At 40.0% G+C, this 26,238-nt stretch overlaps 1 protein-coding gene across 8 annotated transcripts in view; it reads left to right on the plus strand.

Moving 5' to 3' along the window:
- Positions 1 to 26,238, plus strand: part of utrn (utrophin) — a 180,616-nt gene that overhangs the window by 138,792 nt on the left and 15,586 nt on the right. For 7 of the 8 annotated variants that reach the window (XM_020632857.3, XM_065963756.1, XM_065963760.1 and 4 more), the window contains 9 exons: positions 369 to 570; positions 2,228 to 2,313; positions 3,703 to 3,860; positions 7,638 to 7,804; positions 9,923 to 10,034; positions 14,239 to 14,375; positions 19,978 to 20,016; positions 20,510 to 20,575; positions 22,907 to 22,972. In XM_020632857.3, the coding sequence (XP_020488513.2) occupies positions 369 to 570; positions 2,228 to 2,313; positions 3,703 to 3,860; positions 7,638 to 7,804; positions 9,923 to 10,034; positions 14,239 to 14,375; positions 19,978 to 20,016; positions 20,510 to 20,575; positions 22,907 to 22,972 (1,033 nt within the window). The remainder of the gene's footprint in view (positions 1 to 368; positions 571 to 2,227; positions 2,314 to 3,702; positions 3,861 to 7,637; positions 7,805 to 9,922; positions 10,035 to 14,238; positions 14,376 to 19,977; positions 20,017 to 20,509; positions 20,576 to 22,906; positions 22,973 to 26,238) is intronic. The other variant, XM_065963759.1, reaches the window with a different exon arrangement.

Genomic DNA, 26,238 nt, shown 5'->3' on the forward strand with positions numbered 1-26,238 from the left:
CAATATCAGTCAAGTCTACACTTTTGAAGTGCCTCTATGAATAGTCTGTGCCATTTTCAGCTTCCTGCTCTGTTCAGATTTTTTTTTTTTTTGGCACTTCTGCTGAAAGCCCAATGAACAAGTCTGAAAGGTTACTAATGGTTCTAGCTGTCTCGTTTTCTTTCTTTTTGTCTCCTGTCATCCGTTATGCGAGTCTGTTTTTTTACCATTTTTTACTTTGTTCCCTCTGCCTGGTCCTGTTTAACCTTCCTCTGCTCTCTTCCATTCTTTACTTTCACCTCTCTCTCTTAAATGTTTTTGTTTCTGTCTCATTATTGTCTCTCTCTCTCTCTCTCTCTCTCTCTCTCCACTGCCTCCGTTCTGCACAGTGGACTTGCTAGACCTCAGCGTGGCCCAGAACACCTTTGAGCAGCACAAGATGACCAACAACAGTCAGCTGAAGACCGTCCCTGACGTCATCAACTGCCTGACGTCCATCTATGACGGCCTGGAGCAGGAGCACAAAGACCTGGTCAACGTGCCGCTCTGCGTCGACATGTGTCTCAACTGGCTGCTTAACGTTTACGACACGTATGTATGCAAAATGTCTGTCAATTAGGACAAAGAATTATGAATTGGCTTATTTCTGTAAAGCTCCTGTGAGGAGCTTGTTATGAGAAAAATACTGACCATTTTTAATCATGACTCTGAATACACCAAACAAGACAATCAACAACATTTACCAGTTCTGTATCGTGTTATCAATGTCTGAATTTAAAACCACTGTCACAGACTAGGTGTCAGATGAATGAGTTTATAGTTGACTATTAAGATAAAGAGGGTTTGGGTTTTGTAATTTACAGTAAAAACACTTCTTACCGATATACAGGACAGATCAACCCTTTTGGGCTCAACCGGAAGGTCTAGGGTTCGATCCCCAGCTCCTGCAGCAACATGTCCGATGTGTCCATGGGCAAGACACTCAACCAAGAATTGCTCCCGCTGCCTCGTCGGCGGCGTAAGAATGTGTATGAATGGAATTAGTTACTTCTGATGCTCACTTTACAAAGCAGCCTCTGCCATCAGTGTGTGAATGGGTAGGTGTGACATGTGGTGTAAAAGTGCCTTGAATAGTCAGAAGACTAGATAAGCGCTACACAAGCTCAAGTCCATTTACCATCAGCAAGTATTACAGCGTTGTCCACAGGGGGGCGCAAAAATCAACACAACCTAAAAGTGTCTCACAGCAGCTTTAACTGACTTTATACCAGATCTTTAAAGCTTTCATTTTTATTAGAGTTGGTCCCATACCAATACCATTACTGATATCGGTCTTCTGTATTCCCTTAAATGTGTTATCAGGTTTACATACACATGTAAACCTGTAGTACACATGTCAATACACCGCTCTGATACCATAACCTATTAGACCTATCAAAAATGATTGCTTTGAGGTGAATTACTGTGTGCCAATAACAAACAACAATAGAGTGGGGCTTGTAGAAAGTTTAATGTTATCAAAGCAAGCAACATTTCAACAATCAGTGTTTTCCTGACAATATCATTTATTTTTTATAAATACCGCTAGAATCATAGGAGTACTCAATATCAACCAAAGGTTCATTTCAAGGACTCAAAAATGGCATCAAGTTAGTTATAACACAGTGTGTAATATGTCTATATCTGATTGCATAAAAGTGTCAAAGCTGTTTTATCTCACTATTTTTTGCAATCTTAATTCTCTCTAATTAACTGTGAGCATTATGATTATATGATCAATAATTACACACATGTGCTTTCTCTCTGCATATCGAGGCATTTTCCTCATGCCATCCGCACCAGCAAGTCCCTCAGTAATCATACAAACTGCTGCTTCACACTGTTTGAGTGAGATCACGCATGCATATGCACTTTGTTCAAATACAGCATAGATACACTGCGTAATTACATGTGTTCACTTGCTGTAAACAAATATGCCAACTGATGTCGTAGTTGTTTGTGGATACACAGAAAATAAATAATCACAAACCCAACAGCACTCCTCTGCAGTGACAGAGCACTTACACACACACTTGAAGATTCTTCTCTTTCCGAGCAAATAATGATTTTCTGTCACTGCTGTGGCTTATAATTCATATCTGAACTAAAGTGAATACACATAAACTTTGTGTTTGTATATACACACACAACAAATAGAACTGAGTCTAGGCTGATGTTTGATGCATCTGTGTTTGTGTTGTGTCTGCAGTGGCCGCAGTGGGAAGATCCGCGTCTTGTCAATGAAGATCGGTTTGCTCTCTCTCTCGAAGGGACACCTGGAGGAGAAATACAAATGTAAGTGCACACGAGAGGAAGGAATATCTGCAGATGTGCATGTGCATTTAAACACACCACCGGCTCATCTTGTGCAGGCCAGTCTAAGACGAGCCTGTCCCATCCTGCATTCCCAGCAGTATTCCAGGATTCATCAAACTCACAGAAATAGACAAGACACAAAGCGACAAAGAGAGAGGCAGGAGAACAGGTCTTATAATTGGATTGGATGAGAGACCTCCTACGCCCCCCCCCCCGTTCTTTATTTAATTTTCTTTCCTGATTTATTTTTTGAGGATTAGCGAGCGTGGATATAGGCTGCTGCTCTGGGAGGAGACTGTCATTTTGGGCTTTTCTGCCCTTTGTTTCTGCTACTTTATCTCCCTCTGTCTATCATCCTCTGCTGTCACGGCTCACGCCATCGTTCATCCATCCAGCGGTGCCACTTCTTCTTCCTCTGTCCTATCTTACTCACTTTTCCTTCCCCCTCTTTTCCTCCATCCCTCTCTTCCTCCTCCCTTTCTTTTGCCACAGCATCCCTGGGCTTATTCGTTCCACTGGCAGTTTCTATTAGCCTGAGAAGGGTATCACGCACGCTTGATTGCGCCCTTCCTCCTTTTCTCTTTCAGAATTTCATTGGCTGTCAGCGGTGTGCATATAGCTACACTTTGCAACACACGCGCCTAACCAGGCATGCTGCCATTTGACACTCTTTTTGTGACGGCTGCGTATGTCAAATGTAATCTTTCAGGAGAAAGACGGGAATTTGACAAGTGGGTGTAGATGAGGCAGATGACACGAGGTGTGTGTTGAAATGGGGTCACTGCTGGTGTACACACACACACACACACACACACACACACACACACACACACACACATAGGTTAGAGCTAGCACCCGAGTGAAACCTCACACAGAGATCAAAGTCATCTGCAAGCTGAGCAGAAAGACCTGCCATGCCCTCCCCTCTCTCACCTCTTTTTTTCCCCCCAGATTTAACCTCTCAGCTATCTCTGCTCAGTGTGCGCCTGAGCTCTGAAGATGTGTCATACCTTTAAAAATATATGTATATATATATATAACTGGCCGAGGCTGCAAGTCACTTGGCAGACATATCCAGTACAGCTCGGTCAACCTGGAGACACAAGATTTGAAGGCAGGAAGAAAGACAGAGATTAGAGTAAAAGAGTTTGAAGTCTGACAGATTAAAGATTAAAGCACATTTTTCTTCTTCTGTCCCTTCCCACTGTGGTTCTCCGTCCCACTCAACACTCAATTTCACACTTTCTCTCTCTATACCTATTCATATATTTATTTTTAACATCACCTACATGTTTTGACTCTTCTCTCGCTCCCTTTTTTTTCTCCTTGTTTATCCTCACTCTCTCTCCCCCACCTCCTCCTGCTCAGACCTCTTCAGCCAGGTAGCGTCAGCAGGCGACACATGTGACCAGAGGCAGCTGGGTCTGCTGCTCCATGAAGCCATCCAGATCCCGAGGCAGCTGGGAGAGGTGGCCGCCTTCGGAGGCTCCAACATCGAACCAAGCGTCCGCAGCTGCTTCCAGCATGTAGGTTCACACACAAACAAACACGAGGATGAAGATGTGCTCTGATGGATACATGTCAGTGAACTCAAACACACAAGCATAAACTTTATAAGTACATAAGCCTGGGGATGAGTAATCCTATAATGTTCCTAATACCAAATGGATTACAGGCATGGGGATCAAATCTTTTTAGATTTTTTTTTTTTTTTTGCAGTTTTTTACAGTTTGAAATCACTTAAACCAGTTTGAGAAAAATGGCCAACAAAAATCAAACCTTCCAGCCTCACAGATCCAAATATTTGCTGCTAAACTACAGTACATAGTTTGCATTTTTGGACTGTTACTCAGAGTAAACAAGACATTTAAAGACATCGCCTTGGCTTTTCTTGCAGCGATAACACGATCAGAAAATAGTTAGTGTATGGTTTACAAAGTTGGTCCAAGACAGAAAAAAATTAAACTCTTGTACAGGTCCATAAGGATTGCTTTTATTTATCATGTTTACATTTTTAAAATAATTTATTTTGTAGGGGCTGTCAGGCTTTTCTTATGTTGTTATTTTTGAGCGGTGGACATACATTTTCTCTACCTGGACCCTCCCCTGGAGTTTTGACTACTGGTTGGTTCCCCCCCTACTACTGTAGAGTATTGTCCTTCAGTGAGATGCAGGGCTCTGAATACAGTAGGTTAGCCTTCTCGGAGAGGGAGAAACCGATCACGGGACAGTGTCAGGGGACTTTGTAACTTGGTTTAATACGTCTTTTCTACAAAATAAAATAAAAACATGCTCACTAAGGCCTTTGTCACTTTTATAAAATGGAATGATAATGTACTACCTGGGATTAAAAGATGTTGTTCATTTTTCTTTATAAAAAGCACACTACTGGTGCGTCAAAATGTCCAGCAAAGCTTAATGGTGAGATATACCCTTGTTATGCTGTTCTGAGATAACCAGAAATCCCAATTCCAAATAACCACTTGGTCAATGTTGTCCTATCAGAAGAAACTTGGAAGTCTTGTGAAAAGAAAGATCCCAGCGAGGTGTCAGGGACTGATGCCATTTATCTGACTGTCAGGACATTTCACTCCAGGAAGAGTTTGAGCTTCTGACCTCAGACTGCCACTTCAGGGCATCTGTTGGTAGCACTACAGGACCCCACGTCTCATTCATCCTGAGTACTATTGATTGAGAGTAATTAGCACCCTGCCTGCATTCTTTGTACTACCCCAACACATTTGCATGTTAGCACAAGGTCTGGATTTCTATTTAAATGTGCCATTGAAGTTTTCTAATGACGTTGTCATTTTGGTATTGGGTCCTTTTTTAACCGGTGCTTTACCACACATTTAATCTATGGTGCTGACAATAAAGATCACCTTTAACCTGTTGCATTCAAACATATTATATCTTAGCTAAATCAGAAATATAGATAAAGCTATGCATCCATTTCTTATACCCATGCAGATTGAATATAATTGTGACTGAATGACTTTGCACCTGTTTGATACAGTTTTCCAAAGCTGAAAATCACAAGCTTCAGAAAGAATGCATACTACCTGACTGTACATACAAACGTTTAAGCTTCAGAGCAACCTAACATGTATCAAAATGCTCAGAATCAATCACATCGGTGACATCACTGCTAACAATATCTGGCAGGTAATCAGTACTGTGCCAGATTAAGTTTTGTTGCATCTTCTAAAAGCTAATTGCCATTATGCACCCCAGTCTCCTCTACATTTCCCAGCCATCTAAGAGCTGCCTCTCCCAATCCTGCAAAATAGCCTCAATATTTTAAGCTCTGCTGACCAACCGTGAAGCCTGAAATGGCCTCCAGTCGTCTGCTGGCCGTCCTCTAGTGTTTTACTGCAGCTGGCTAACCACTTTCCCAGAGTTTATCTCTGGACTTTCCTGGCATTTAATGATGTCTTCGTCCCCCCCTGTGGATCGCTGTTTCATTTTTTATTTTTTTATTTCACTCTTGTCTCCCCTGGCTCATGCTCCAGCAGTCATAAATGGGAGCTAAACATTAAAATTTGGATGCTATAAATTTAAGTGATTTCTTCTGCTGCACCTCTGAAAATAGCAGAGTAATGCAGCTTCAAACCTTATCTCGCTCGCCTTTTCTTCATAGAGGCAAAGACGCACGATCCTTCCTCATGCTCACAGATATCCCAAAGCTGTTGTCCAGTTGCTCATTCATTGTTCCATCACACTGACTAGGCAGGTACAAACCAGGCTGTAAAAAACACACACAAGTAAAGCCCTGTGGCACCTGTGTGTCCGTCTGCCATGCTGGTGAGAGCGAAGTCACCCTAGTCGTTTGGTTTAATAGACCCTCGATCAACGAGTCCCGCCGTCATAAATACAACCTCTTCCTCTGTCACTCTCCTTCATTTATCCATCCACCCGTCTATCCAGGCGTCCTTTCAGCCATCTCCTCTCTGCAGTAATTAATCTGCGAGGGCAATAAATCTGCCGTTAGATGGCACAGAGGAGGGGTGGACGCCGAAGATGAGCAGGTGTATGAGAGAGGAGAGACTCTGATTGTTCAGTGGGAAGGTCGGACAAGAAGTTGGAGGATGTAAAAAGTTAATCGAGGTGTTATCAGGGTGAAAAGTTCATATGCAGCGCTCTCAATTCTCAACTTGTAACCCCTGAAGTCATCTTTTTTTTTTGCGCTTCAACCCACGCTTAATTGTGAATATGACTCTTAATTATCCTGTTAAAGTTTGGACCTGTAATTCAAAGGACATAAAACTAAATGAGTGCCTTTGCGAGTAAAACATTAACAGAATTGATCTTTGGAGCGGAGTGTCTTTCCGCTCTGATTCCTCTTATGGACTGTAAACATTCTGTTCATGACACAACACTTCTCAAATGTTAAGTGTTGTGTGAAAATTTGCAGCTTGTACCTTGAAATAAAAAAAAAATAAAAAAAGAAGGAGCTTTTGCAGCTTTGCAAAATTAAAAGTTTACGGGTGGTGAATTTTATGATAGAAACTTTTCAAGACTGTTGCCAGTTTAAGTCACGTGACCCTTTTTGATAGGCTGCTCCAAAACAGTTCAACAGATATCCTCATCACAGAATCACACAGAGGCATAGAAAATGCGCAGCGAAACTTTCCCTGCACCTTTTGATTGTTTTCTCCTTATTTCAAATGCATCCTGCTCCTCCTTACGCTTGTTGACCTTTGAGCGTGTCAGAGATGATGGAAAGGTCATCTTTGATTTCTTTAGCTAACAACCACCATGTGAAAGTTTCACAGCCTTGAGTGCTCGTTGCAAGTGCAAGTTACATAAACAATTACACCTCCGAAAGTTGAGAGAAGAAGTTAAGAGTAGGTGTTTGTGTTTGTGGGTGTTTTTTCAGAGTTGCGTTGAGAAACGTGGCTTTTAGCTAAGGGCAGAGCTATGGGCTGAGAAGGATGGAGGGCAGCGAGGGTGTTGAAATCAATCAATGTTTATTATTAGATGTTTCAACCAATAAACATGAAAAAGAAGCTCATAAAAATGATTTTGTCTCCCCCACATTTCAAAGCCATAATGTGCCCGAGGGAACCATCACTTTAATATGTATGGTCATCTTAAATTTGTCTGCATCTTTATTAGGCGTTTGTTAATAAGCATAGACTTATAGCCCCTCAGTCTTTTCTCTGAATGATGGTGTGCTCATTTTTTTCCTCCATGTGCAGTTTATCAGCCCTGTAGAGACGCTGTAAACTTCACAGGATTTCTAAACTTTTTTTTTTTTTGATTTAAAGGCTCTGAGCTTATATCCTCTTTGTTTCTGCCAGGTGACCAATAAGGTGGAGTTGGAGCCCCGTCAGTTTGTTGATTGGATGCGTCTGGAGCCCCAGTCCATGGTTTGGCTTCCAGTCCTGCACAGAGTCGCCGCGGCAGAGACGGCCAAACATCAGGCCAAGTGTAACATCTGCAAAGAGTGTCCTATCGTTGGCTTCAGGTAAGACAAAAAAGAAACAAGTCTGCAACACATGCTACAGACGAAGCACCAAATGTATCCACGTTCTGCGTCGTTCTCTCTCCTGGTTGAGCATAAAGGGCAGCTCTGCTCTGGAGGGCAGGCATTTATCTAAATGTCAACAGCTGATACACCACTGGCTAAATACCAAACACACTCACAAACACAACACGCCCACACACAAACAATCTGTGCACAGGCACATTCGCAAAGATCACAAAGGAGCCGATTGGCTGGCAAGCAATTCATAACAGACCACCCTCTGATACTGTGCGGGATTGGCATTCACTCACATGCAGAAAAACAGCAATAGCTACCTTTGTTTCAGCTTGTTCCTGAGCTTTTGTTTTATGTAGGAACAACATGTAAAGAAAGATATGAGCTGACAGATATTTGTGCCTCTGTGAGGATTTTCTTTTAAGGTTAAGCAGGAACAGGTTTTATGTGGTTCGAGTTCTATGTAGCAGAGTGGCACGGTGGTCCTTCAGATCAGATGCTTTGCCAGCAAAAATACAGTCAGACATTTGATGAAGGACACGTCTCCCAAGTTGTGTCATTGATCGATGAGAGGGAGCGACTGCAAGAGCCAAAGGCTGGGAGCAACGGAAGAAGAGGGAGTGAAATATGCTTAGCAGGCATTTTTTCATTTTTTTCTAGCAAGAATGTCTTTTTTTTTTTTTTTTTTTGTCTTTTTTTCTTACTAACATGGTACATGGGATCATCCGCAAAGTCAGTCTGGATTTTTAAAGGATAACATGTCAGCAGATTTGTTTGATAAATGTCAAATCCACTGCTACAGATTTTGCAGCATTGTTAACAAGCCAGCGAGCCACATTTAGCACGCACCATTTCCTGTGCAGTCAAGCATTGTGGTACTTAGCGTGCGCTTTGTTTACATGTTAACTTTCATGTTGGACCTGCCAGCTATAATTTACAATTAATAGCTTCTGCTACAAAATGGCAGTGAGACAAAGACCTTCACAGTGTGTATGGCACGATTATTTTTCGGGACTGGTATATTGACCTTCATTTCTTTTTGAGTAGTGTTTTGCATTCTGTCAGGTCATTCCTTGTTTCCTTCTTCTGCACCATTGATTTAGAGATTTGCAACCAGGGCTGTTATGTGGAAAAATATGCAAAACAAACTTTAAAAAAAACTAATGAAATGAAAAAATGTAACTAGAGAATTATCAGTACACAAATACCTAAATGAAAATGAATCATTCAGATAATCCAGATTGCTGCTTCATCTGTCAATCCTTTGATTTAATTTCAATACCTATTTAAGTTGATCTTTTAAAACTTGTAAACTCTAAACCTTTGCACAGTATGACAAACCTTTTTTTTTAACAGATGTGACCTCAGGAGACCAGACATTACAGATTTCATAATTAACAAAAGTTGTTTGTAGATAAACTCATTAATTAATGACCATCTCATCACTTCCCGCTCCGAAGGTGAATTATCAGCTCCTCCTCGGCGTAATACGCTGCATGTCAGCGAGTAATGGTGCAGCTCGCTCGCTGGTGTTGTGTGCGCTGTTGCATCCTTTGATATATGGCCGTCTCTCGTAGCTCATCAGTCAGCTCACCTTGGGGGGAAGCGGAGAGGAGAGAAAGATAAAAGACTAAAGCTATTATGTCTGAATGGCTCCTGTCTCTATTTAGCTGCTAAATGGCCTTCTGGCTACAGCTGCTGCCGCCGAGGACAACATCCTCGACTGTTGTTGTCACGTTGTTGTGTTTTGGTGAAAATCCAACTGTCTGTCACACTGTCAGCATATTGAGAATGTTTTAGAACGTGTGTGTTTTGTGTGTGTGTGTGTGTGTGTGTGTGGGTGTGGGTGTGGAGGAGTGTGAGACAAAGTGACAGTGGAAATTGACAGCTCTCCAGGAGGCCCAAGTGTAGCCTGCAGATGAGTCATGATGGAGGGTTCACACACATACTCAGCCTAAAGACATGAAAGTGACATAGTCTACACACTGCACTTCCTCGCTTATCACAATTTTCCCATCCCTCTCTCTCTCTTTCTCTTCACTCTCTTCACTATCTCTCTCACCGTCTCTCTCTCTCTCTCTCTCTCTCTCTTTCTCTCTGTAGGTATCGCAGTCTGAAGCATTTCAACTACGATGTATGTCAGAGCTGCTTCTTTTCCGGGCGCACCGCCAAAGGCCACAAGCTCAACTACCCCATGGTGGAGTACTGCACACCGGTGAGGAACTAACTCACACTCACACAAATCATCTTATGCCTCTATTCTCCGTGCGCGCCCAACTCTGATCCTCTTAATGAATTCACCTGCATTTAAACCCACAGACTTTGGTTATTAGAGCAGTTCATTAATACAGATTTTTCCATTATATTTTGTCATTTTTATGGCTTGCGAATTAAGATAAGAAGAACAAAGAATAAGGAGAGCTACACTTTTTCACCCATTGAAAGGCTTTCACAAGATTTTGGGATCCAGCTGCAAAGATTGACTTCTATTGAAAAGCAGTAGTGAGTTTATGTTTGGACATTTTGACAGAAAGGCAGCAACACGGACAGGGAGTGTGCTGCAAGAGTGAGGTGTGGAACTTTCCGGCTGTCAAATCAGTGCACAAACACGTTCCTAGTAGATTTTTTTTTTTTTTTTTTTTTTTTTTACTTGAATGCTGTATTTCTACTGTTGGCCATGTCGCCTATGCAACAAAAGTTATAACTATTACCTCTGACTTCACAGACTCCATAATCCTTCCTTTAAATGTTATACTTAGCTATACAATGTAGTACCTTCTGATAAACTTCAACTTATACAACTTATACATAACTGTCAGACACTCACTTTTTAAATAGTTCAAATACCTGTATAGTAACAGCATGGCAGAGTAAACTTTAATACAAAATCAGAAGCATTAACCCAGCGAGCCCTTTTCAGAGAGTCACACAACCAACCAAAATCATCCATTTAGTTTCCACCTGGTTTTCTTTTCGGATCAACCATCCGTCATCTTTGTATTACCAGTACTTGAAACAGCACATACATCCCACACTTGCATTTCTTGAACACCATTATAAAACCTGGCTCACAGTCTGCATCCCAATTCTTTCTAAAGGTTGAGGATGTGGCACAGAGATCAATAAGTTTGAGTCGAGTTGTTCTTACAAAAAAACAAAAAAACATTTATTTTTGGACTTTCCATTGAGCATGGTGGAACAGGTTCGTTCATGATTCGCTGTGGCATTAAGATTGACCTCAATTTGAAAAACAGACCAAACTTAAGAGGAGTGCAGACACATGGAGGCCTTTCAATGTGGATCTTGAGATGTCTCGTATACATGTTGTGAGTTTGCGTAAGTGATTGTGAAAGACCTCAACCTGCCCATCAAATCAAAAATGACACACACCCAACCACTACACGAGTTTCTACTCACTTTAAATGATCAACAAATCAGAACCCCAATGTTCAATATTTCACTTTGCGGGAGGTTTGGATGAAGTCCACTCTTGGGTGGTGAGTCTTTTTTTCCCCTCACTTTTATTAAGATAGGTTGACATTTCTCCTTCCCTATGCCCGAACATCTTACATTTTGCTCAGCTGATTTCTTCCCCTTGTTCCAAAGCCCTCGTCAGACCTCTGACTACATTTTAATTTACTTGAACAAATGGTAAAATACTCACGGCTCTCTGAGGTCTCTTTTTATCTTTTCTGCCAGAAAGCAATATTTCACTTTACTACCGTGCGGAGAGCAGAATATTAGAAAAGGGGGAGCTCGGCGAAATTGAACATTGCTCCCTTTCTCAATTAGGATGGCACACTTGTGGGCCCACTAGTTTCAATACTGCTAAACGTCAAACTCTGAGTGACTCGAGTGGAGACGTTTCTCATTTCTGTTTTTTAATTTGCTTTTTCAATTTCACAAATGGGATAGATATTGACTCTGGAGGAGGAGCTTTTGGGATCAGTGATCGTTCCTCCCTGAGTTAAGATGCCCGGCAGCTGCCTGCAACAACTTTGAGAAACATTATCTTAAATTCAGCTTTGCTGCTGCAACCAACACTTAAAATGTTGCTAAAAGATTATTACTGAGCTAAAGGGGGGCCTTAATCACTCTCAAAGTTTTACTGATCCTCAATAAACAGCCTTAAACGTTTCCTCTCGACTTTTTCCACATTTTGCAGCGTCAGATTTTTACATCAGTGTGAATTAAACAGAATCTTTAAATTCTGACTTGTACACAACTCCATAAAGTGAAAGCCATTAAAAAGAAAAGCCTCCCTTAATTACAGACAATGTTATTCTATATAACTTTACATTTTCCTGAACTGTTTGCAAAACGTCTGTAGCTACTTCAATGATTTGATTATTTTTTACATGTGTATATCTATTTATATCAGTGACCACAATAACATTATTAGACAATATTGTAGACACTAAACATTTCTAAACAATCAGAAATGCAGGAAGGATTTAGTTGAAAGAAAGTTCATAGCAGCAGCAGGGAAGCAGCTGTTATTTAATGTGAGAAACGGAGAGGAAAAAGATCTAATGCACTGACTCAGCAAATATTTGAACTTATCAGCTTTAATGTTGAGCTCAGTTTCTGCCAGAAAGCAGTCCCAACTTATCACCATCACGTCTTTGAAGAATGGCTGTGGCAGCAGCATGTCTGCAGGCTTTTCAACTTACACAATTTCAGGATGTGTGAAGATAGAGGGAACAGGAGCCAAATGGAGCCCAATACAAGCAAATGATTGAAGACTGCAGTGCCAAACACAATAGACCGATACAAAAGCTCATGTTTGGCACAAACAGTGACCTAAAGCATACAGAGAAGTAAATACAATCAATACTGGAACACATGTAGAGAAGAAGCAAGAAAAACACAAAAAGCTTTGAATTCAATCCCTTCACAAATGTTCTATTATGTAAATTTTTACATTTCTAATCACTGCTAATCCAACTAAACCGAGCTCTATTGGACTGTGAGGTCCTGCAGCCTGGTAGAAAATCACACAGATCTATTCATTCCAAACAGTAATAAGTCTCAAAGACCTTCATCTTCAACATCTACCAGAGGGCATCAAATAAAAACTCATCTAAATCAACCGATCATTTTAAAAGAAGAATGTGCAACTTTTTGTCGCTGGTGGGACTCGAGTTTTCACTCATTTAGACAGTCATGACTCAGAGAGACATTTACAGAGGATAGACTTGATGTCTGCTGTAATTAAAACGTTGCACATTCTTCCTTTTTAAATGTCACAATTCAGAGTAGAAAGGGAAAGTCAAGTTTTTTTTCTCTTAAAAGAAATAGGTGTCCTAATTCAAATGTACTCTTCTCCCTGTGTGGAAAACCAAATTGTGTTTCAGTTTTATGCCTCTGAAAACTGAAAGTCTGTATTGAATAATGCTGCGACACAAAAAAAAAATCAGAATTTCAAGAGAGTTAGAGACTGAGAGTTGTTTTTGTGAGACTCTGTGCAGCCGTTTATAAGATTCTTTCTCTCATCTGTGTTGTACTGTTTATTTTATGGCCACAATATTGCTTTCTTTTATTGGGTTTTCGTTTTTTTTATAGGAGCAGCATTTTCATAGTTCCAATGGGCTTCTTCTGTGATATTGAACACGCAAGATTTGGTGCTGTGCTGTATTGATTACTGCGATTTCAGTGTTTGTACCTCTCCTAAGTGGAGATGTTGTTGTTCAGTATCTTTTCATCGTCACAATACATCAGGGGACAACGTGCAGGCGCCGTGGTTATGAGGCACAACCTATAACGTGAGCGACTCTGATACTAGCAGGAGACATCTGTTGCATTTCCTAACCCTGACTTTCCTTATTCTAATCAAATAAACATCTCTACCTTGTTACTTTCATATAAAGGCAAGTAATTACACTTAAAGAGAAATAAGTAAAGAGCTGTCTTTAAACACACACACACACATGTTCATACACTTGCACAGCTTCTTCTCCAGTGTTATTACAAATGTTTAGTAATTGCTGTTGCTCTGCATAAGCTAGCATCTTAAATTGCGTGGATTAGTCTATAAGCTATGTGAATTCAATAGAGACTGTTCATTTAGCCGTATATGTCAACTGTGAGGGATGTGTATGTGTGTGTTTGTGCGTGTATATGTGTGTTTGTGTTGTTGTCGTCTGAATCCTTTGCGAAGGGATTTTCTCCCTCTCCAGTCACTGCTGAAGTAATTTGTTGTTGTGCTTGCGAGGCAGAAACGGCTTCTGCAGGAGAAACACCTTTGCTAAGTATCTAATTAACAAAACACATTCTCTTCCCCTCCAATACATATTCTGCTTATACGTATGTGTGGCACAAGAGACAGGCAAAAAGCACAAAGACACACTGTAAAAGTAAACTCAGTAAAAGAAGCGTTTTGAAATCTCTCTTGGTCTTGGTCTTTCTCACTTTTGTAGACAACATCAGGGGAGGACATGCGAGATTTCACCAAAGTGCTGAAGAACAAATTCCGGTCGAAGAAGTACTTTGCCAAACATCCTCGTCTCGGTTACCTGCCGGTCCAGACAGTTCTGGAGGGTGACAACTTGGAAACGTAAGTAACACTTGTGTGTCTTTAAGGAACAGATCAATAACTCTCTTGCTTTACAGATTAATGTCTGAACACAGTTAGGTCTGTTTAGGGTTGAGCTATTAGAGGGATGTTGATCAAGTCCTTCAAATGTGATTGAATCTGTTGAAAGCAGGCATGGCTTTGTAGGGAAATTATACATAGCAGCATATTCATAACAGTCTTTTGGAAATGTTTTTGCTATCTGACATCCAAACAAATTGCTATTGCTCAGCTAGCCGTTGCAAATATTAAATCAATGGAAAAGTCTGTTGTTATATAATTGGCCGTTTGATTCACATTTAGCTGCTTGAGAGAAGTAATAATAAAGACATATTTTTGGCATGTAACAAGAGCTAACAGAATAATGAACAACCAGAGACAGGATTAGAACTGCCAGAACAACCCCAGAACGTTGTACTGACATTGTAACATAACGAGTAAGGTCTTTTTACCTGCTCTTTTGTAATGTTAACAGACAAAGAGTAAGGTATTTTACCTGCTTTTTGTAAAGTGTCTCGAGATAACACTTGTTGTGAGTTGACGCTATACAAATAAGATTGAATTGAATTGAACTTGTAACATTTATTATTGATTCCACTGTGACTCCAAAAAAGCTTATTGCTTAAACTGTGATGTCAAATGATGTATCAGTCTGCGACAAGAGCAAACTTTCTGCTAGCGCGCCAAACTTTTTGTTTTTGTTAATGAGCTTTTGTATTCTTTATTCGAGGCTCGTCTTTCTTAATTTCTAAGTTGATTGGAGTGTATTTGATGGCCACAATAGATTTACAATTGAACTACAAAAGCATTAAGAAACTCCAAAAAACCTTGAGACTCACTAAAGAACTAACTAAAAACTTCCCTCCTCCGTAAAGCTGCTTCTCTCAAAGTTTGCTCCCAGTGGGTTACTCAGTGACTCTTTCTTAGACATGACAAAGCTTCTCAAAAGCCACAAAAGAAGTTTTCACATCACCTCTTACTGGCTCAGTCGTGCTCCATATGACTGTTTTTGACATTTAAAAATTGATAAAATGCTCCTCGAACGTGTCAAACTGTCAAATCTGTCATCGTGTCATGAATGCCCTGAGGTCACAGGCTAAGAAAAGTCTACAACCTGACGCTAATACTCACACACAAACTCAGGTTAATTTCCCCTCTCAGCTAATGTGTTTATTTACCTGTCAGTTAAGTGTTTACCAGATGCTGTAGCTGCACTGTAGATCTTCTGTCTGCGGAACCAGACTCAGTCACTACGCCTGATTTATGTCCCTGCTCCCGCCAGCTGTAAATCCCCCTGGAGAGTCGTTTAGCTAGGTCCACATTATACAGACCCCCCAGACAGGCTCCTCCCCCCCCCACCTTCTGGAGTGTGTTTTTTTCTGAAATGTGCCTCTTACAGATATCAGACTGTTTGTCCAACGTGCTCCAAGGCTGGCCCTCTTTGTTTAAGTGTGTTTGTGCTATGCTCTACATGTCATCCATTTATCTGTTTTTATACCGTCTCCTCATCATGCCCTTATTTTGTCAAATGTAATTTGGCGTCTTGACTGTACCCAAAACTGTTCATGTGTGCACTCACAATGAATCACCTGTTCCTTTGCAATGGTTCTCCCCCCCCCCCCCCCCCCCAACATGCAGTCTCACACAGTCACCTCTCAGATGGATTGCATTCTCTCTTTCATCTCTCCCATTTTCGCCCGTCCTCCTCCTCACCTCCCATCACACTTCATCCTCGCCTCCCCTCCTCGCTGAAAAATAACTCCCTCAGAGATGTCTGCCTGATAAATGCCTTAAAAAAGTAGAGGAATTGTAGAGAAATTGCAAGACATATTTGGAAATATGGAAGTAGGGAATTGGACTCCAGATACTTAGGAGTATTTCATGGTCATAATTTTCCATCTTACTTTATTGCAATTTCTACTGTAAGCTGTGGAGGATCCACATGTTGCCACAGGCTTTCAGACTGTCTATAAGACAAGACTCATGTAGAATTTATGTTAAGAAATGCTAAGCATGTTGCATTCATTTCAGATCTAAGTTGTCACAGTTTTGTGGTTCTTGCCATCTACATTTCCGCTAAAATGAACACTGTGACCTAAATTGAAATAGATTTTTGTTGGAACGAGAACATGGTCGAGGTCGCTGCTTGAAAAGAGGAATTATGCAGATGAGGTAAACATCAAAGCATATGCTGCCATGTTTATTTCAATGGAAATATGATCTGTTTCCTTCATTTTCTCAACTTGAATACCTTGTGTATTTGTAAATCTGATAAATGAGTGTATTTCAAAATAAAATTGGTTTTAAAAAAATGATACATTTAAAAAAAATTAACAGATATTACCTGGAAACATTCCTCAAACTTTATAGTCAGTCTCCGTTGGTGGTCTTAACAAATCAAACTTTTAAAAGTTGGAGTGTAGCAGCAGAAGAGAAAATGAGATTGTCTGCTGTATAATTGCCCTCGCTAATGCACTCACTCACTGTCTTTCACTCTTTTCTTTACACTCTGGGATCATCATTTCCCTTCTTTTTTTTCTTAATTCCTCCCACACTCTGTTTCTCTCCACCTTGAGAGAGCAAAACACCACCTACTCTCACCTCCCACTTAGATCTTTGCCTCATTTCACAGCGGATAGGATTTTTGATTCGTCGCGGCTATATTTGATAATGCAAAAGAACCTTTCTAGAGGTTTCCCACTCACCCCACGTAACCTGATGTTCGACCTCGCGGAGAGGTTGATGCGTTTGTAAGTCAGTTTGAAAATTAGAGGCCAAATTTTTATTTTTTTTTGCCTTATTTTTTTTCTTCTTCTTCATCTCTAAAATAGTTTTATTATTGTAACAGAAGGGAAAGAGTTAAAATAATTCATAACATCATATTTGTCATGTAAGATTGCTACAAAATCCACCCAAACAAAGTTATTAAATTGCCTCTAAATTACTAACTTAAATTACCAAAGTACATATTGGATTCTCTTTTTTACATTTGCTCATACAAATGCCTCATAAGAAGACTCTATTACGTTTGTACTTCATGCAAAAGATATAAACCGGATTATCCCACTCATCTGTACAGTATCTGTAATAGACACTCCAACACTCTAATGTTTCTCTTTGCGTCCCTCTTAGCTGTGTTTCTGACAGACAGGTTGAGGTGTCAGCGCGGGCAAATGGTCTTTTATCGCTGACAGAGTAAAGAGAGGACAGGGACAGCAGAGAGGAGCAGTGCTGGATGTGACAGAGTGACTACAGCAGCATGAGCGACTAAGTGGATTTTTAAAAAAACCATTTAGGGCATTTAGCAGAGAAACAAACAAACTCTGAAAAGGCAGTGAAACACATGCTGCGGGGCTTTTACAAATACAAGAGTAGAAGGTGAAAGGCATCACCTCTTAGGGCTAGTGCTTTCTAATGTTTCTCAGTCAGTGTTTCTTTCAAGTTTCAAGTTTCAAGTTTTCTTAAGTAGCCTCAAGTAGGCAGCTTTTTCAGAAAAAAGAAGTACCCTTTTGCTCATGTTTACGGGTTACTAGTGGGTTTATTTTATTTGTACCAGGATTTCTATAATGAACACTATCTTTTAACTCATGGTGCACTCTGAATGTGTTCTCTAAAATACTTTGACTCACTCTGTTTCAGCTTATTAAGATCAAGTATTGGATGCAGTATCTATTTCATTTAAAAGAATAATACTTTCTAGTATTTCTAGCATGCTATCTGATTAATGTTGATATACAGCAGCTCAGCCAGCTCAGACTTCTGTCTCACTAGCAGTGGAAGTGTAACGTGAACAGTGCTCTGGACCCTGTTATTGCTCTCAACAAGCCTTCGACCAAACACAGTCTTTATAGCAGCCACATTTGTCAGAAACCCAAGGTCTCTGCTGTCATGATTATTCCCCTCCCTCTGTCTCCTCCACTCTCCTTTCCCTCACTCATTTTTTTATGCTTTAATTCACCTTTCTCCCTTGTGTTACTCTCTTCTCTATAAACTGCTTATTTTGAAGTGCAACAATCTGAAGGTTAAAGTGAAAGTTGAAGGTTAAAGTTGTGTCACTGACAAATTCAGGTGAATGGAATACCAAATATTATCTAAATTTATTGCTCAGATGATTACTCACATTCTTCTGAATAACAAAATGAGCATATTGAATGCAAAAAATTGAAAAGGACGGGTAAAAAGCCCAAGCCATCATCTCTAACTAGTTACCTCATTCTCCCTGTTGACCCTGGTCTTTTCTCATCTTTATTCCACGCTAAATTTTACATTCTCCTTGCAGCTCCAGCACTGCGACTGTGCTGTGAGAAATACACCCACTAAACGGCATGTCACCCTGTGAAATTTCCTTAAATGTGGAAACTGCAGCACGGGGTGAAAAGTGGTGAAAAATCCAACAATATCAGTCCAGACTTCTCTGTGAAAAACAAACACATTTATTTATGTCTGTTCATCATTTGTTCAGAAAAACGCAATTTATTTTCCGAATATCTGAGAAAAGCTGCAATAATAACAGGATAGGAGCCAGACATTTTCTCAAATAACATTAAGACACGACTGTTGATCGTTCTGGTTGGTATTTTGCTCTGACGTCATGATCACTTTTGGAAGCTTAAATGCTTTTATATTGTCATACTGCTTTCTTCCAAGTTGTACAATTCCAGAGTATGTGAAAAATCTTCATTGGTGATTGTTTCAGCCTTTTAAAAAAACAATGAACGGTCAAAATCTGGAGTGCATCAGCCCTTATTTCAAGCCAAAATAACGTATTTGAAAAACATGGTCAGACAAAAGTAAAAAAATATTAGCATAAACATTAATATCGCTAACATTATGAACACTAGCTAGGTTGCTGAAAAGTTGTTTTTTTTTAAGCTAATCATATACAATACCATAGGAAAGTCAAAAACTCATAGTAACCTAATATTGTTAGTTTGGAATTTTGTCTATAGCTTTGTAAGAATTATGACTTCCTTCCTGTACACAAATAAATCTCATGATGTTCTCAATAGCAGATTGACTATAAAATAAAGTGTATTTTTGTGTGTTTGCTAGCGAGCTATTTCCATAAATCCTCATGGAATAGATGAGAAAAGGAGCGAATTTGGGCCATATCATTGTGTATGCAGGGGGATTTGTAAAAACCAATTAAATAAAGTGTGTGTGACAGCAGCAATGTCAACTGACATGATCAACCCATTTCCTGTGAAGCTTACACACACACACACACACACACACACACACACACACACTACCTCGTTATATTACAGAGTGCTGCCAGGTCCACTTACTCATCCTGACCCTTCAAACACGGACCAACAAGTTGCACATTTACTGCGTCACAAATCTGCTTTGACGCAGATTTGAAATAATGTCACTGAGGATAATCACAACCACGTGTGTTGTGCATTTCGCTGACTGTTTTACATTCCTTCCGTCTGATGTCTTACAGTCTCTCCCCTCCACATCTTCCTCTACCTGCTGTGTTTTTTTCTCTCCGAGCCACTGAGTGGTTTTGACCCTGAAATGTTTTGTGGTACCTCCCCTCCCTCCCCTCCCTCCCTCTCTCCTTCCGGTTCTCTTACAGCCCTGTCACCCTCATCAGCATGTGTCCGGAGCAGTATGAGTGAGTATCTTCAAAACCAGCTACCACACCAACCTTGCCACCAGACCGGAATGCCCTCTAACGACACCTCCTTCACTCCTCTTTCCTCCTCACTCACCTCCACCCTTAAGTCCTCGATCCCAATAAGCCATGACTGCACTGCATGCCGCCTGCCTGCCTAATCCGATGGCTGAACATGCAACCGAAAAAACGTACCCACTGTCTCCTCCTCCTCACCCTCATTTTCTTCTTCTCTCTAACGCATCCGACTAGCATTCAGTTGCTCACCCCAACAGCGGCTGTCAAAAACCATCCACCTGCTCCGTAGATCATCCCGCTCTTCTATTTCTTTCTTTAGGATCCTCAGATTTTTTTTTTTTTAGGTGTTGTGAAGGGGGCCATTAGTGTGAGTGTGTACGAGTGTGTGTGCATGTTTGTGTGAATCCCTGTGTGTTAATGAGACTGTGTGGGCATGCTGAATCTCATTCGTCTCCATTACCTCATTCATTTTCAGGCTGTCTCCGTCACCTCAGCTCTCTCATGATGACACCCACTCCAGGATAGAGCAGTATGCCAGCAGGTACGCATTGCATCCTCTGATCGTTATTATATCACTATCATCATCTCAGGTGCCACATAGGGCACATATAACACATTTCTAACTGCGTTTAAATGGGCACATTTAGAAAAAGTTATTATACAAAGAGAAATACCCTTTAAAGATGTTAGCAGTGTTTTTTATTACGTTAGCTAATTACTTGAACAAAAATGATTTCCTGCTTTTTTTATAACTCTCAAAAATCTCAAGAGCCATATCAGCCTTTAGCCTGCTGTTAAAAATATATTGCAATGCAACGATAATCTTTTGATGAATCTATTCAATGTTACAGACTGAAATTAAAATTGATGCCTCTTATATAAACTATAGAAGCAGATGAGACTATCAGCATAAACATTGACTTTTTTTAGATTTAGATTTTTTTAATAAACCAAAGTCAATAAAAAAAAAAAAACATGAAATACACACACAAAGTTCAAGGTTTTAAGGAAACATTTAAAGAATAATTGAACTGATGAAGTACCTATTACACTACGCAGTCAGCTTGCAGGCTAACATAAATTCAAATAATGTTGCATGTCGTTGTTTAATGCTGCTGTGCTTCTTGAAAAGGAAAAGTGTTGTACTGCAGAAGAAGCCCTGCTCTTTTGCTTTTTCAAAGCTCTAAATCTGACACTGAGCCAAACATAAACAAAAAATAAATACAATAAAACACAGTAATGTATTGGTTATTTTGGCACTGTGATCTAGCATGTTAGAGCTTGACATTTATAAGACAGAAAGAATGAGAAAGCATGTGTCCAACAACATGAGGAAAAAAAGAAGAATTTAGCCTCTATTTGTAATCTTAATGCAGCTTAATGCAATGAGTGAAGCAAAAGTGTTATTCTGCAGTTTCCCCTCCAACAGCACCAGTACAGATGATAAGCACAGCACAGTTTCTGTCACAGCCAAGACTATAAAGAAACAAATGTTGAGTTTAGTGTATCTTTAAATATGAAGCCGTAAATGTCAGCTTCAACTTTTTAATTAACGTAACAAGAAACACATATCTGGATGTTTTCAGTTAACAGAGGGTAAAGCTGAAATGTGCTGTTGTGGCATAATAAGTGTCATGATGCTTTAGTAGCATATTGCTCACTTTTTTATTGTATGGCATCAGGCATAATGTAAACAACAACATTCATAAAATATATAGTTGAACAGTGTTTATGTGCTGTTTCTCCGGTGGTGTTCGCTTACAATAAATGACAGAAGAATGTGAACGTGTGCTCCAGGAGCGATCTCAGAAAACAAGCAGCCACCCATGTCTATGTTGCTGGCGACATTAGCTCAGCAGCTTCTCGCCTTTTAAGCTGCTTTTGAACACCCACTCGCAGCGATCCTGCTGCGTACATCAGCACACAGCTGTACACTGCATGAGATCTCCAGTAAATCATTACAAACATCAACAAACTAATGCTGTGCTGCCGTGAGATTGAAAACATGTCATGCCTCAGTCCTAGATGAGTCTGAATATTTATATCCCACAAGAAGTCTCATTTTGCCTCTTGAATGAATCTCACATCTTCTCTAAAAGGTTACTTGTGTCAAACCAGCCCCAGACTGTCCTTCCACACAAAGCTTTTATCATAAAGGGGCTTCTGATTCAGCTCTGCTATATCTAGCCTGTAGCCTTCCATTGGTCACACGCCATTAACCTTCTCTCCCTGTTTCCCAGCTGCATTGTTTTATCAGCAGCCACACAGAGATTGGCCTTGTGAAGAAAAATGTGATCTAAAATATAGATGCTGAAATTCCAGATAAATGTGCAGCGTATAGATTTGCATGTGGGAATTAAAGGCACTCAATTTTAAGTTTTCACCATTGGAATGATTACTTTACATATCTCCCCTCCATAATTATTCTGCCATGGTTCAATATCATCCTGAAGTTAAGTGTGTGGATCATGTTCTTAATCTGCAGGCTGGCTCTGTAGTCTCTGTTACAGAGTTCAGTAAATGCAAGCTTTGATCTGAGGAAGCTGCCTCATTAGCTCGACTGCTTTGGTTGAATCCAGGACCAGAAACATTTAAATATTTTATCCCACAGACAAATGTGTATACACATAAAATCTCATACATTAGACCGTGCCGCAGTCTGTGCATGCACAAAGTTTTATTCGGGGGTCATTTTTCATTTCACCATCCTGGAGACTTCACTTCATTATTTGAAATGTAATTAGTGTGCTACTGTGGTGATGAGATCCTCATTTGATGAAGTTGGTGTTCTGCATTTTGATGACAGTCTTTTAAAACCTCAGATTTAATTGAATTGTCAGTCACTGATGATGTATTTTTTTTTTTATTTCAGGTTGGCCCAGATGGAACGCTCCAACGGCTCTCTGCCCACAGACAGCAGCTCAGCCACAGGAAGCATGTAAGTCTCCCTCTGTCGTTTCTTATCTTTTTTTTTATTTTAAGCCTTTGTAGATTTCTTACTGCATGACTTCACATTAATATTAGGGCTGTAATTGCATTGAAGGACATGCAAGGACAACTTCAAACATATCAGACGACAACTTTTTAGTTGCATTTAACATTTGGAAGTACAATTCAGGGAGCTTCTACAATTCTACAATTTATTAGCAGACACTTTTATCCAAAGCAACGTTCATCAGAGAGGAAGAAAACAGTCAGATCTTGAGAGGAGGAAACAATGTCAGTGAGTGCAAACGATCAGCTTTAAGTCTGATCAGACACACACAGGCTGACAGGCAGAGCACAACATCGACAGCTGTTCTTGAGAGTTCTAATCAGCATTAAAACTTTGATCGTGACCATCATCATTATCATCATTGTCACCATCAATATTATTTAGTGCGTAAGTGTTCATAAGTTTCATTTGAAAAATGAAATGTCTTTGTTTCTCTGGGTTGATTTTATTAGGATGAATGTTGTTTTTCTACCAAAGGTTTCTCCAACTTTTCTCTTTGAACTTCCATGCAATGTCAGAGTAGGTGACAGAGGGCTGAACCAAGTGTGATAAAGATGGGGGGGGGGGTTGTTTTTTTTAGAAGAGGATAGACTTAAAGAACTGCTTAAAAATATAATCCAAAGAGCCAAAAATAAGTGTTTTCTTAAATAACTGCAGTCATCTGTTGACATTGTTAATGTATTTAGAGTATGTTTAAAATAAAAGGAGATATATCAATGTCATCTTTCTACAATATCAACAAGCTATTGTAGCACAACTGAAGGCCAGCATTTATTAGGGTCATAAAATTGGGTGCCAAAATCTCAGGGCAGAAGAAACACAATTGAGGTCTGATATTGACTACAAAACCACATTCAAAGTTCATCTATTGTCACCGATTTTCAATGTACTGTAGATTCAGGACAAAAGAAAGACAAAAAGAGAAAACAGCTCATTCAATTTTAAGTTAAAGTGTCCCAAAACTTCAAGTCCATCACTCAATTTTTAAACCAGTTCAATGCACAGAAAAACCAAAAAGTCAAAAATGTAAATTAAAGGTTGTGTGTCTGTCTGTTACATTAATGATTCTATCACTTCAGTTGCTCCTTACAATATTAATTCAAATACTCTGATTGGTTTCAACCTCCAACAACTCAAATCTGCTCCTAAAGTCCAATTCAACCTTTCTGTTCATGTTTGTTGGTTTTCTTCTTTTTTATAGCTCTGAGAAATCTTCCACTCCAGTGTTTACTTTTTTTAGGTCAGCCGAGAAATGTGTCTTCCCTGCCTTCTGTTTATCAACACCAGCTAAAGAAATAATAAGGTGTCTTTCCACAATCCTAGAGAGAGATCCAGGGAGAGTGTGTGAGAGATGAGAATGGATTTGAGATACTGGGAGAAGGATGGAGTGAGAGGAAAGAGACAATGGGATAAGGTTGAATACAGCGAAAAGGATGGGACTTCAGAGGAAATGTAATGGATTAGAGTGCCAACAATGAGAAGTGAGAATGATTGGATTCTGGATCTCTGATAACAACCAGCTATCTTTGATCGGAGGAGATGAGAGCGAGGCAAACTTGAAAAAGTAGAAACCACACAAAAATCAAGGGGAAAGCTGATGAGAAGAGGGACTGTTGACATTTCTGATAGGATGTGTGGGTTTGTGTGCAGGCAGATCTTTGTCCTCTGCCGGACATTCCAGTTGAAGGGCTTTTTGTCCCTTTTCCCTTCTGAGATCCTAATCAGGGGAATGAACTCTTGAGGTTCAAAAAGCCTTTGAGTTTATAAACACACTAACGTGTGTTCAACCAGAAACACACACACACACACACACACGCACACACACTTTCTCACATCACAGATCATCATCGTTATCTTTGGATATAAGCAATGTTTGGGTATGAAATGACTTTGATATTCTACATAAGGATCTCACTAATAGGAGGAGAAGAGGTTTTGGACGCCGGTGGCCTAGTCGTTAGTGCACACGCACCATTTGTAGAGGCTGTAGTCCTTGAAGCAGGCAAACAGGGTGCAAATCTCTGACCTGTGGCTCCTTTCCTGCATGTCATTGCCCATTCTCTATCCCCCATTGCTGACTCTATCCACTGTCCTGTCTCTATAATAAAGGAATAAAAAAGTCAAAACAAAACTTCAAAAAACACAGAAAACAAACACAGTGAGGTATAAGGTTTGTACTTTTCAGTCAGGAATTTTTTTTTTTTTATCTTTCTCAAATGTGTTTCAGGAAGTGTAGCACAGCAGGAATTGCAGATCTTACCAAGTCAGTGTACTTTCTTTCAAGATTTTATTTCTAGAGGTTGTTGTTTTAAGTACAAATGTATATAAAAATGTATTTACATCAATTTCTCTTGCCATATCTTGCTATACTTTATATTTTTACCTAGAAACAAGATACTTGTCAGTAAAAAATATCAACATCAAGCCTCGATTTTAAGCATGAGTAAGATCAAAGCATTAGCTCTGTGGTTGAGTCATTTCTCATCCCTAATCCTTTGAACATATGAATTACAAAGACAATACTGAGCAAAGAACAATATATCAAAAATAATAATATTTTCTGAAAGTGTGCATCAGGAGAGAGCATATACAGTATAATTCATATGGCACAGAAATGCAGGGGGAAACAAATTACAGCACAACAGTGAAAAGGCACACTGGAGGATGGCCAAAACCTCTGAGGATCGTGATTGAAGATAAAGTGAGGCATCAAACTCCACCTCTTCACTGAGCTTCTGCCTCCCCTGCTGATTGGCATGAAGCGTGTGGACCAGCGCTCCCTCACTTCACCTCCGCTTGAACTTACCGTGTTTTAGAAACTGAAGGTCTTCGATTGAAGACTCCCAAAAGCTCACTTTGCTTTTCATCTGATCAATAGTAAGACAAGAAAAGAAAGACAAAAACATGTTGGCCAACTGGAGAAGGTGGATTTATTTTCCTCTCAGAGCTGTCGTAATGCAGGTCAAACACATTATTCCCACTCCTCTCTGCTGTATTCGGCTTTGTACTGTGGCTTATTTAAGAGAGGAAGCCATTATCCCTGCCAGCGACGAAACACCACAGAGGCTCTCGCACACAACTGTGTAGGGCGCTAATGAGGTGAGGAAGATGATGGTCTGATGAAGGCTAATGGATTTGCCAGTAAAGGGGAGAAAACACCCACCAGGGCACATTTAGAACGCAATCACAGTTCTTTTGCTTTCGCTCAC

Source organism: Labrus bergylta, chromosome 15 (genome assembly GCF_963930695.1).
Source record: "Labrus bergylta chromosome 15, fLabBer1.1, whole genome shotgun sequence".
Lineage (NCBI taxonomy): Eukaryota > Metazoa > Chordata > Actinopteri > Labriformes > Labridae > Labrus > Labrus bergylta.